At 39.6% G+C, this 13,678-nt stretch overlaps 1 protein-coding gene across 1 annotated transcript in view; it reads left to right on the forward strand.

Moving 5' to 3' along the window:
• Positions 1 to 13,678, forward strand: part of arid3a (AT-rich interactive domain 3A) — a 38,086-nt gene that overhangs the window by 18,681 nt on the left and 5,727 nt on the right. Inside the window, exons 4-7 of the mRNA XM_072660743.1 lie at positions 8,475 to 8,547; positions 10,580 to 10,763; positions 11,649 to 11,890; positions 12,217 to 12,519. Coding sequence (XP_072516844.1) covers positions 8,475 to 8,547; positions 10,580 to 10,763; positions 11,649 to 11,890; positions 12,217 to 12,519 — 802 coding nt within the window. The remainder of the gene's footprint in view (positions 1 to 8,474; positions 8,548 to 10,579; positions 10,764 to 11,648; positions 11,891 to 12,216; positions 12,520 to 13,678) is intronic.

The raw sequence follows: 13,678 nt of genomic DNA on the forward strand, positions 1-13,678 counted from the left end.
ACCCCATATGTCATACACAGTGTCAGTTGGTCACAGTCTCCTATTACACAAACTTCCTGAAGCAAACCAAGAGGCAGAAACAGGCTTTGATGTCTCATCTGTATGTCCGTATTGTAAATGCCCCCAGCAGGCCAAATGCAACCCAGATGGACAGTAAAGGAGGCATGTCTTTAAAAATTCATTACACCCTCTATAGCCAGCCTCCATTTGAAAGACTTTGTATTAAACATTGATGCTTGTAGTGGGCTGATGAGAACAGTGGCTATTGAAACCCTTTGCACTAAATTGCATATAACTATCCTTATTCCGGTTCATTTTCTTTGCGGTGTACTGCAAGTGCTGTAGAGAAAATCAGAAACCTTTTTTTGTATTTCTTCATTATTATTTGTCATTATCTTGAGTTATACATTATATTATTTTATACATTTATGTCTTTTTTTTCTTGGTGTATCTAAATTTGATCTAGACCTACAGGCCTGCACTTGTGGTGCCTGTATTGCCTGTTGGAAGATTGCAGCTGCTCTGATAGTCCTGATGGGAAGGTACATGCTGATCTTTTCCCAGATAGAGTTTAAGCTCTTAAATAGTTAAAGGGGCTTATAACTTCCAAAAAAAATCTAGGTATAATGAGACAGCAAAAGAATAATTTTTCTTTTCACTCTAAAAAGCAGCATGGAGCAAAGGGTTGAACCATGGCTGTAGTGCACGCTGCAGTGAGTAATCACTTTTTGGCAGGGACGCCAAAAGTTGGAAACTGCTCAGAAGCTGCCGTCAGGCTGCTGTCAGAGGGATGTGTGAGCTTGGGATTCTAGAAACTGGCAGCCTTTCAATGTGGAGCAGAAGGAGAGGCGAGCTGCTGGAACATAAACAGAGCTTGCATAAAGGCTTGGCATAGCACAATGTCTTTCTCAGCTGCTCTTTTGCATGTTCCCTTTTTTTATTTTTATTTATTTATTTAATTTTTTTTTTGCTTTTTCCTACATGTTGTTTTGTAAATTTGCAATAACTAATATATATCTTATTTCCAGAATAAGAAAAATCATATTTTACATGCTAGAAAATCCATTTATATTGGTCCATTCATCTTGAAATTTGAAAAACGCACTGTAAAGGACTGTTGCCAAATTCATTTTTCCATGCAGGCTGGATTATAAGGACTTGTATAACGCAGGTTAAAAAAAAAATCCATTATCATCCAACTGTTAGTATGACTGCAAGGTGGGGGGTGTGTCAATTGACAAGAAGCAGACCAATCAGGAGGTCGTTAAAGGTTAAACGTTTGACCATCCTCTTATCAATTGAGCCATGTGAGCTGATCCTTGTTGTTGGAGGCCCCTGCACATGCCAGGCACTGTGACATTTAGGCGAGGCCACAGGAGGTGCCTCAGTAGGCCATGGGCCATCGATTATTGACACATGAGTTGCTCCTCTGCAAAAACAAAGCAGGCTGACCCAGTATGAAGCAGGGCACTTCTTCTCCAGACATAACATTACTTACGTCACCCCCTCTGTCACATTTCGTTCTCCTCCCTCTTTTCCACTTCCCTCGCTTCCTCTTCTCTTCTCCTAGACGGTATGAACTTGCTTACTGCTGATGTTTTTTTTTTTTGTTTTTTTTAAACCCTTAGCCTATGGTGTTTATACTGTTTATCAGTTTAGTTTTCAGAGACCAGCAGTGCAGTGCCACCATGCATAGAAAACTCTTTGCTATGAAACCCAGCCCTCATGACCTTTTTATCCAGTTTTCCTCCCTAATTTTAGATTAGACCAATTACCCAACCCAATCATTAATACTTTTGCCCCGATCACATATAATGCTCCAGACACTGCAAGGGTGAGGACTGACACATACCTCCTTTAACACATGTGCAATCAGTCACCACCACCTTTTTTAAATTTTCACCACTGCGCTCAGAGGAAAGTACCAAGCTCTGAGGCTCTCTCGGGTTCCGGCTGCTGATGGCAGGCAGCATGAACCTGGATTTGAACCAGTCATCTTCGATCAAAGTGGCAACACCTTAGTTCACTAGACCACTCGGAAACCGGGGAACTCAGACTTGACAAGCCAGGAGGCTAAAGCCAGGAAAGCGAGCAGCAGCAATCTTAGCTAGGCTAAAAGCTAAAACTGCTACAATCTTTTTAGCTAGCTAACCACATACCATGCCGAGGGAACACCTGAGAAGAAACCAAGCAGACAGCAACTCTATTACTTAATACTAGGGACTAATTAAAAAATTATTTATTACAGTGTCTTAGTTACATTGAATAAAAATAAAACTATGCTATGTGGCTCCGGTGAGCTGTCGCAGTGACAAACTAGCCAATAAGAGCACCACCATAAAAGACAAAATAACCAGGTGTGCATTTTGTGTCATCTTTAATGGGTCTTGGGTATTCTAGATAGCAAATAAATATTTATTTATTTATTTATTTATTATGAATAGCACTGCAACCTTTCCGGATCTGGATCTTGATTGTATATGCGTTTCAAGAGCAGATTGTACAGCAGAATGCAGTTCTGTGTCTGTATGTGCAGAGCCCTGCGAAAAGGGAACTGAGAAGTAAACTATTGCCATTTTGGTTGATCCAGTCGAAACATCCGAAGATGTTTGCAAGTTGGCAGTTGCGAGACATCTTGATGCTGAAATTTGCATGTTTGTTTGTGGGTAAAAATCAGAACTAAAACTACCGCTCCACAGCTAACATTTGGCTCGTGCAAACTGACTGTGAGGAAACAGTGGATCTCCCAGAGTGCAGGAAATCTTGCTTTTGCAGGCCATGCAAATGCTTTCATTTTACATGAAAAGCGGGAGCTGTGCCAACTTGTGGATTCTTTTGTGTTTGCTTTGTCCCTTTGTCCCTTATCAGCTTGATCGGAATTTGATGGAGGAGGAGGAATTCAGTCAGAACAGAGCAGGCCCCTGCCTGCAGCTGTTTGCTCCATTTACTGTACTGGGCTGGCCCGCTTTCCAGCTAGACCTGAATTGATGCTTTTTATTTCTCTCATTTGGAAATTAATCATACACTTTATTGAATCAAATATATAATTGAATACAGATTTTTTTTTTTTTCCTTTTTTTTCTGGAAAACAATTAGCAAAGCCTTTATAACTTACTTTCTTCAGCAACTTGCAGGACTATTCTAAATAAATGATCATAAACTATGCACAACCGTTCTTGTGGGGTTTTTTTTGTTTGTTTTTTTTTTTTCCCTTAAACCATCCATGATTTATGTATGCCCTTACACACACGTTACAGTTAGTAACAAGCGTTTCCTCACTGTCCTAGAGCTGGAGCAAACAATGTGTTGGGTTTTAGCTTTGTTTCTAATCATTTGAGCCTTGTTGTCATGCTGCTGAGAAACGCCGCCTCTGCTCAAGTTTGAATCAAATTATATTTGATGGCTTTTGCTGTTTTACTGGAGGCTGATGAATCTCAAATGGCTCTCTACTACGTACTTGGTGCACTGCATAGGTTTGTTCGTGTGATTTATTGATTTGGAGATGGGTCAGAAAGATGGTATGTGCACAAATGTTCAGTATTGAGCAATAAGGCTGAAAATGTAAACATGGCTAAAAAGACAGTAGGCTCACTGGCCCTGTTGTGTTTACAGTGAATTGAAATCTGTGACAAATATGTCGTCTTAACCTGAAAGTTGACATCAGCCCGCCGCTCCTGGACAGAAAAACATCTAGTGGGGTATAAATGGCAACCCAGAGACAACATTTCAGTTAGATCTGTACGTCTCAAGGGAAAGAACACGGCGCTGCGCATACCGCGATGTAAAATTTCATTTCCTGATCTGGAGGGAGATAAACCTGACTCACTTAACGCATGACTTGCGAGATTGCTAAATTCAAAAGTAATTTGAATTATTAAATATTTTTGGGGGGAGTTTCGAGTTTCGCTCTGCTGAAGAGTGATACAAAATAACTTTTTCATTAAACAGGTGTTCATCACAGGCTCGTTTCTATCACTGACTTCATTTCAGAGAAAGAGGCCTTGGTTATAGAAGCCAGTACCATTGTTTCCCCACAATGACTCTCCCTTTTATCAAAGAGACGTTTTACAGGGCCCACCCTGCATTCAGGCGTGGAGCTCTTGTAACACACTTTCATTATCCGTTCTAGGGCAAGTTCGGCAAAATCTTGCCTGTTTTGCTAAAACTGCAGTTTCTCCGAGGTGATCAGCAAGAGTGAAATGCCGTTACAGGGTATTAAGACCAGTGGCTTGTATGTCACCGTAAGCATAACGCCACATCTTTTGAGTGTCCGTGGCAGAGGATTGAATACGGTGTTCTCACTGTGTTCAGACTTTGCTTTCAGACTTCAGTCAGGCTGCTAATACTGTGTGGCACTTTTTGTTTTTATAGTAACGTATGTAATTTGACAGTTTGGCTAGTTTACATTATGTTTCCCGAAGATCAGCCAAAAGTTTAGTTTTTGTGTGATGATTTAGGGAGTTTGCATAGTGCCAATTAGTGGGGTGTACTAATTATGACTAAGTTGCTTGTTTAGTTTTTTAGCCTCGTAGCTTCAGTCCTTAGGTAAAGACACAAACCTGACAAACAGCTATATCAGTGGTAAAGGGAGGGATGTGGTATGTTGACACTTTTACATAATGTATTAAATATATCAGCATTTGTCGAGGTAGTAGGGGTAGTGGTGGGTTGTATGTTGTATACCTAGGTTCACCAAACTGCCACTGTTGGGCCCTTGAGTAGCAGAGGTCCGGAAAGGTGGGCAGCATCATTTAAGTACTGACAATATCTACAATATACTCCCAAAAACACAGTGCATCAAGATAACAAATTGGAAATGAACAAATGAAAATAATATAAAATAAATTCCAGCAGTTCTCAGTTTTCTCAGTTTGGCACACCAGCACATGGATACTGTGGATCAGTATATTGTCACCCTGTGCAAACGCCCATAGCTAACACATGAACACACTGGAATAGACTGATTGCTATGCTAACATCAGCTTAAATATTGCTTGCAGTACATTCTCACGGGTGGTTTGCTTTTGGACTTTCCATCACAGTTCCTATCTGATTTGTGTCTGTTTATATAAATACACTTAGACCCCAGCATATGAATAGATTTATTTCTTCTGCTCAACGAGAGGGTCGGTTGTATTGGCACAGCTCTCTCATCATAAAGGATGAACGCTGTGAGGGGAGGCCTGAGAAACAATTGGACTGGAGTCGGTTGGCCCCTGTTTGGTTTTACTATTTGACTGTTAAGTGTTGACAGGCCTTTCCTGCTATGTGGGTGTTGACAGTGCTGATCAGACCGGTTGTTAAACCCTTTGGCACGTTTCTGCTATTTCATTCACACCATTAGACTTTTGCAGGACTTTTTCTTGACCTCTGAACCACCATTATGTTCAGTATGGGATTCTGCATATTGATTGACAGCTGCAGTTTCGTTCAACAGTAGCATGAAGGCTCAGATGTTTGGAGTAATAGCTTTATTGTGTGGGTACATTTTGAAGTGCTGGGGTCAGCTGTATTGAAACCACTGTTATATATTGTTGATTTCATTAGCATTGAAAATGTCAGCTGCCTTTTACGTTCTGTGGACATCTGATGGCAGCTAGTGTAATAGACATTTTCTAAAGCAAGCAATAAGGTTGTTTTCAGAAATTGGAGGGAATTCTGCTAGAAACTATATTTCCAACTATATCCTGTGGAAAGATGTGGATTTTGCAGGGTCTGCAGTGGACAGCACCCTTAAAACTTTTCTAGAATTGGTTCTTTAAGCAATGCCACCAACTTCTTTTAGGGTTTGGATGACATGCATTTCTTTTACAAGCATGGCTTTTTATAGATCTAAAAATTTTCTTCTGCAGCATTACATCACTCTTTCAGATTAAAAAAAGAGGCAGAGCTGGATATCTGACACAGGGTCTTTGGTAAGATTTTGTTTTTGCAAACCAATGTCTAAATTGCTAGGATGTAAATGGCAAATTGTTTGTCCTTTTAGCAAGAAGTGTGATTTGGGAACTTTCCACCCTTAAAACTGCCTTTAAAACTCCTTTCTACGTTTTGAAAGCATACCACAGACAAATAACTTGCGGTTTAGACACAGATTTGTTGCAGAATACTCCGGCTGAACAGTCTTAAACCCTTAACTTCTAATTGCTTTAATTGCTACTACATTCCTAACAAAATAAAAGTGCCCAGATAGGACCCTTTTGTACATGGGGAAGAAATTGTGTGCAGATGCCAGAGTATACAAAATGGCATCATGCTTGCTTAGCATTACATAGTAAAATATAGACACATATTTGTGAAGAGTTAGAAATGCAATTCAGAGAATAAAAAGCAGATTTTTGTTTTGTTGCCTAAACAAAGTGCTCTTCTGGTTCAATAAATAAAGTTCAACAAATACATTTTAAAATAAAAAATCTGTTTAAAACATCTGTGATGTATATTTCTGTCACTGTGGTAGTCAAGAATGCTTGGAACAGGAAGCCTGTTTGTAAATTAAAGGAAGACTGCACTGATGGAATTCCATTAGAAAACAAGAGAAAGAGAGCGAGAGAGAGAGACGAAGGGGAGCAGTTTGGGAGATTTATGGTATGGCACTCCTCAAATATGCATGCATCCTGTAATTAAGCCTGGGCTGCATTACAGCCCATCCCCCTCTTACTCAGTCCATCATCCCTCTCTTCCCTCCCCCCTCCTTCTGTAGGCCCCTGAGACTGCTTCACCCAACTACTATCAAACCTAAAGCACTGCTCTCCTTGTTTTGTTTCCAAGGGATGTAATAATTAACCTTTCCTATCGCTTCCTATATAGGAAATAAAGTCTGCGTGACTGTCACGACCTAAGAGCGAGCCGGCTGGGATATCCTTGCGGATTGTGCAGTTTTTTTTCTTTGCCCGCATTGCAGACGATAGTGTGAAAGATGTTGGCTTGATTCATACCGGATTTTCAGGATGTTTGACCTTTCAAGAGTTTAATATCATTGCTTAGTCATCGTACGCTCAGCACTAAGTGTACCTTTATGATCAGATATCTTCATTTGCATCACTACTGCATGACTAAACCTCCCTGCTGTGTAAAGGGATTTGTACAAAAGTACTTTTATTTCCAAGCATCTGTTAATTAACAGCACATCTTAAGTTGTGGGGTTGTATTATTTGTATAAAGACAAAGATCAGATTGTAATCTGCCCACGGTCAGCATTGGAGTACTCTGATCGGATTGATTTGGACTTCCCAAGTGTAGACAGTAAACATATTGGAGTCGTTTGTATAGAAGTGCTGGACTCAATCTTGTCTCGTAGGTCACCTTACCAGGGTTTTGACAGCACTATGTGAGAATTGATGTATATTTTTTTCCTCCCAGGTTCCTCTTCACTTTTACTCCACTCCATACAAGTTGTGCTTTGTAGCCAAGGATTTTACAATCTTAACAATACAGAAAGTGAAAAAAGCATGAGTACTAAGGCGGTAGAGTAATATTAGAAGAACTTTACACAAATATGGTTACACAGTTCACCTGAGCGTTCCCCTTTCCACTTTACCAAATTTACATAGTAGCTAGCTTGCTGAGTCTGGAATAGCAGCCACTATTCTCCATATTAAAGTCAGTGGAGCATCACTTTAAATGAATTTAATTTAATTTAATACTATTAAAACATTAATGGGGGGGGGTCAAAACCAGGTATAACATTGCTGTCACCCAACCTTGTATTTCCAAAATGACAACTTTGCAGGACAAGTCCTTAATTTTCCACTTAATTTTTTGGAGCATTTCTATAGGTCCATTCATCATGAAATTTCAAAAAAATGTAAAGAACAGAGTTTTTTTTGTTTGTTTGTTTGTTTGTTTGTTTGTTTTTGTTTTGTTTTTTTGCATGATGGTAACAGAGTCAATTTTTTTCTTTTTTTTGTTACTGAACTGTAGGAAATGTCAATATATGCTAACGGGTTCATGTCTGCCCTTAGTCTTTTCACAGAGTTTCTCATGTAACATCTATTGTGTAAACCGCTGTCTGTTATCTAAACTTGGCATCTTGGTGTTGCCTGTCGAGAATAACGTGGTTGGGGAGGGTGAGGGGCTTATGCTATGCACACACACTCAAATGGCTGGGCTTTTTATAAATCAATCCTGAATTTTAGAGGTTGTTTTCTGGTGTTGGTGTTGAAGTTCTTGGGGGGGGATATACAGGATATACAGATTTTATTCAATCAAGTATTGTCTCATTACACCCCTATGAAATAGTTTTACTTGATAATAAATAATTCGGATGTACCACACATACACACTGGTGATGAAACTGGTTGCTGCAAAACTCAAAAATCAAACTTTTATGCATGTCTTTGTTTTTAATTGTGTGATTCATCGTGTTATTTTCGCCACTACATTTTTATGCACAGCCTTTAACTGCTTTTCTTTTAGCAGGTTTGTCCAGTTCTTAGTTCTGAGTGCATCTGACTGTGACTTTCTTTTTTCTTCTCTAGCTTTATGAACTTGACAACGATCCAAAGAGGAAAGAGTTCCTAGACGATTTGTTCACCTTCATGCAGAAGCGAGGTACGTCATCAAACCAGAAATTGCATTCCTATACTGTTTTTAATTAACCTGCAGGAGGGTATTACATTTCCTGCTGTCTGGGTACTTGCAGGTAAGCTTTGATTAAAAACATATATCCTTGTTGTCATGCCACAACCTTGAATGTCCTTTTCTTTCCCCCCAATTCTTTATTTTTTGGCATAATGTGAATCCGACAGCATATGCGAATTGTGCTCCAAAATTGTTCGTAATAAAGTCTTTTTACATTGACCTCCATTGAAGGTAAAGAAGGTTTTTTTCCTTCTCCTGTAAAGTTGCCTTTTGCTGGGGGTACTGGTGGTGGTTTGTTTTTTTTGCAACTGTATCTCATATAAATCTAATGTAATGCGTGACCCTTTAGCTCAACACATTGTGAGTGATATTACTTCTATACCCATATTGTTGTCGTGTTGTGACGCACGAGTACCCAGCTCTGGTTTCAGCCCACTGGAGCAGTATTTATTTCTTAGATGACTGACTGTTTTATGACTGCTGACATTTTTACTGTTTACCATGTGCTTAACTGGATATATGACTTTTGAATAATCATATAGAATATAGAAAACATTCTATCTATCATATATATATATATATATATATATATATATATATATATATATATATATATATATATATATATTTTTTTTTTTTTTTTTTTTTTATTATTATTATTTTTTTTATCATATATAAATATAAATATAAATATAAATATATATATATATATATATATATATATATATATATATGTATGTATGTGTGTGTGTGTGTGTGTGTGTGTGTGTGTGTGTGTGTGTGTGTGAACATGAGCACATGTTGTAGTATGGCCTTGGGGCTATCAAAGCATTATCATTGGTTGCTTCTGCTATAGGAGCCTCACCATACATTCACACAGTTGTTTTTCTTAGACATGCATGACTGAGGTGCTGCTGAAGTGAGAAAATGTTTTATTTGAGCCCCCTGAATGAATTTTGTCCACACAAATGGAACACATGTTTATGCTCATTTGGCCTGACGCTGCCCCCTAGGGCTGAGAAATGTGACTGCTATCAAAACATAAAAGGCAGTCGAGCCTGGAGGAAAAACAGTCGTTAAGTCGTTATGCACAGCTAAACACAAATTTAACCAGCCCATACAAAGCACACTGTGACTTGCTGGGCCTTGCCTTATAATAGTTGCTTTATAAAAAGATGTGTCAGAGCTGCGTGCCCAAGTTATCACACTTGCCTCACCGTAATCACTGTAAGATTTGGTGTTAAACTTGACACGTATATGACACGTTTTAAACGTGGACAAAATATGTAGCATAGCTAAAAAGGTTGCGGTTGGAAGTTGACACACTCATAATAGACATTTCATGTAATATTGGCAATATTGGTGTTTAGGCCATTTCTGTAAACTGTTCTATTTCTGTGGGGGGAAAAAAAAAAGAATTGGTGCAGAAGTTTTGAAATCAACACTATGCTTTTTTTTTTTTTTTCTATGGACAAGCTTTTGGCTGGATATTTGGTCACTCTTTATGGTAGAATTGGGATTTTGGATTTTAGGTGTCCGTTCTTGAGCCAAGGCTTCTTTCTTTGACGGCAACCTCTTAGTCTATGGCATGTAAAACTCGCTTTGACTGTAGACAGTGATGTCAGTGTTCCAGCAGCTTCTAGTTCATGGCAGGCCTGCGCCTTGGCGGTTCTTGGGTTGTTCCTGACCACATGAACCCATTTCCTGTCAGCTGAGAGTGACTGTTTGCGTGTTCTTTCATACATTGGCAAAGTAACTACACCTCCTAATAACTTGTAATTATGTATGGTGGATTTAATGTGCACTGAGCTCCTTAGACTTTCCCATTGAACTGTGTGTTGATCAGTCCAATGCTTGCTGTCAAATAAACCATTTTTATGTGAGTATAGTAAAGCTGTTAGCTGTAGTCAGAGTTCTTAAAATGGGAAGCAAAAATGGTATGTACAACTTCATACTGGAAGGACATGCTGCCAATGAACTGTGTTGTGTGGTTTTCTCTCAGGGACCCCTGTGAACAGAATCCCTATCATGGCAAAGCAGGTGTTGGATTTGTACATGCTGTACCAGTTGGTGACAGAGAAGGGGGGGCTGGTTGAGGTCATCAATAAGAAGCTGTGGAGGGAAATCACCAAAGGCTTGAACCTGCCCACCTCAATCACCAGTGCAGCCTTCACTCTCAGGACACAGTGAGTGCTCTACTTGGAATGCAGAGAAGAACATAAAGAAGAGTTTTTTTTAGTAATGACTTTCACAACAGCATGGTGAAGCATTTATATTACTGTATACAGTGTGTTGATGAATATGATTGCAAGTTTTGCAACATACAGTGTTAGAAGGTACATACTAAGATCTTACTAAATGAACGTTTAAAAATTCAGAAGAACACTTATCCCCAAACTGCAATGAACATCCAGTTCAATAGTAAACTGGCACTTTGCAGTCTTAAAACTAAAAGTGCTTTAAATGGTCTTTTGCCGTCCATAAAGAACCAGATTTGTAATATTGATGGGACAGTGTGAGGAACTCTTTAAAGGTCTAGAGAACCACCCTTGCTGTAAAGGTTCTCTACTTTTGAAGGTTAAAGATTTAAAGGTTCTCTCACACATGATGACGCCTCTATTACAAGCATGGTTTCTAAAGCACTTTTATTTTTGAAAGGCTACACAGAAGGTATAACTTTACATGTTATTTTAAGATCGCTCTCACCGTCTGTTCTGTGTAGCCTAGAACTAGGCTTAATTGCAGCCCAGAAAACCAACTTGATTGATTAATTTATTTTTAAGCATTTTGCTTATTTTTTAGCATGCTATCCTCACAGTTGTTTGCTGACACATACCAGTTTGTTGCTTGCTGTATTAGTTGTAGCTTCCTTTTGCGAAATGCCTGCGCCTACACATTAGCATAAAACGGCGTTCCTTGGTTGTGGTTTGCATGTTTAGTCAAATGGCAAATGGTCTTGCCAAAATTGGCAGTTTTTGGCCACGTCATTAAGCACAAGTCTCAGACAACAGACTAAAGTCTAATTTGTGAGAATCTGAGTTAACTGAAGTTTGACTTTCATGTCTTTTCAGATACATGAAGTACCTTTATCCCTATGAATGTGAAAAGCGGGGTCTCAGCAACCCTAACGAACTCCAGGCTGCCATAGACAGTAACCGCCGCGAGGGACGCCGGCAAGGCAGCTCCCTCTTCATCTACTCCCCAAATGGGACACCTACCATGCTGTCTTCCACCAAACTTTCTATGCCCAGCATTGGCCTTTCTATGGCCACCAACGGTGCTTCACTTTCTTCCATGCAGAAAGTCAAGAAGGGTAAGTCCAGAGTTGACTGGACTATTGAACTGGTTTTATTTTAATTTGTCAAGTAAATTTATTACCCAAAGCCTTGGTAAATGGTTTGTCTTTATATATCTTGTTTGGGGTCTTTTTTAAAGTCTTTTAGCAGCCAAATAAGAGATCACCTAATGACCTTAAATATTTAAATACAGCACATCCTTAATACACAAACTAATCTCAGTCTCCGAACATTCAAACATACATGCCTATACATTAACGTTTCCCTAAAATCTCTTCTGTCTGACCTTCTTCTCTTTCCATTCCCCGCTTCCCATTGCTACATTTCCCTGTTCTCCATATAGAAGATGATGTTGGTCAGTCACTCGCAGCTACAAGCAGCAGGCTTTCAGGGCCTCTGGCCCCTCACTCTGTGGCTGCGGCTCAGGCAGCAGCAGTTCAGGCTGCAGCGGCACAGGCTGCCATGGCCGCTCAGGTAGCCGCACTGGAGCAGCTGCGGGACAAGCTTGAGGCCGGTGAACCTCCAGAGAAGAAGATGGCCTTTCCAGCAGCAGAGGAACACCAGCGGCTTCTCCAGAGAGCACTGCAACAAAACTTGCTGGCAATGACTGCACAGATGCCCATGAACATCCGCATCAATAGTCAAGGTAACAAAGAAGATTGACTTTAGTGTTGTGAGTAATGCCGCCACAATCCAAATGTCAGTCTATAAGGTGTTGACAGTGTCTTACTCCTTCAGTGGAAGGCGGGGGAGGAGCAGCATCAGGCTTGTTCAAATGTTTCTTTGAAAATGCCTGACGTTGCATTTTGTGATGAAGATGCAGAAAAGGTTATATTTGTGCAGGTGTTGCTGCACAGTAGAACAGTAAAACGCCATTTTAGAATGTGCTAAGTCATTTTGAAAATGTTTGTGGTCCTGCAGACCTCAACTTGACGCTCTGTTAAGTGCCTTTTTTGACTTTTTGACAGTTCTAACCATGCTGTTTTTATGCCACAGTGCTTCATGCCCCCGCACACGCTCACACACACACACGTGTGTGTGTGTGTGTATGTATGTATGTATGTATATATGTATATATACACACACACACACACACACATTCACAAACACTGTGTAATGCTGCCGAGCCCTGTTGCTTTAAATCCTATAAGGAACTAAGAAGTAACGTAAATGCCCTGAGCAAGAAAACAATAATGACCTAAAACAAAACTAAAAGTATAAAGACAAGAAATCACTGTAATAAAAACAAAACACCAAAAACAATTGGGAGTGGGAGTGTAATTGGTTTTTGGGCATTAATTATTTACATTTTTAGAGTTCGAAGTAGCTGATTAGAGGAGCCCATGACAACAGGTTCTTGGGACACGGTTTGAGGAGAGTATTTATAAAGATTTTTAATTTGGTAAGGGAGGTTTAATTTTTATTTGCATGAATTTGGGATGACTAAGTCATCGTTTCCTTGGGGAATTGAATGAAGCATGTCTGCTTGATTGTGTGCCCTCACTGTGAGGGGGAAGAAAATGATTGTGATACACTAGTAAAAAATATAGCCTTTTTCCTTGCAATGGGCAGGCCGATTCCTGTTCTAGTGGTTAGAGTCTGCAAGTGTGTTTTTTTGTTTTGTTTTGTTTTGTTTTTTTTTCCCTCCTCTCTCTCTCATTACCTTACAATGTTTCCAGCAGGTGAAGGGGAATCTGTTGCCACTTCTCTTGAAATGTTGTGATAAAGATCTACCTGAAATGTTCCTTTTTTTTTTCATTGAACATTCATTTTACAGTTTTCTTGTGTAGTGAAACCAAGCCTGT

The sequence above is a fragment of the Salminus brasiliensis genome, chromosome 17 (genome assembly GCF_030463535.1).
Source record: "Salminus brasiliensis chromosome 17, fSalBra1.hap2, whole genome shotgun sequence".
NCBI classification, from domain to species: Eukaryota; Metazoa; Chordata; class Actinopteri; order Characiformes; family Bryconidae; genus Salminus; species Salminus brasiliensis.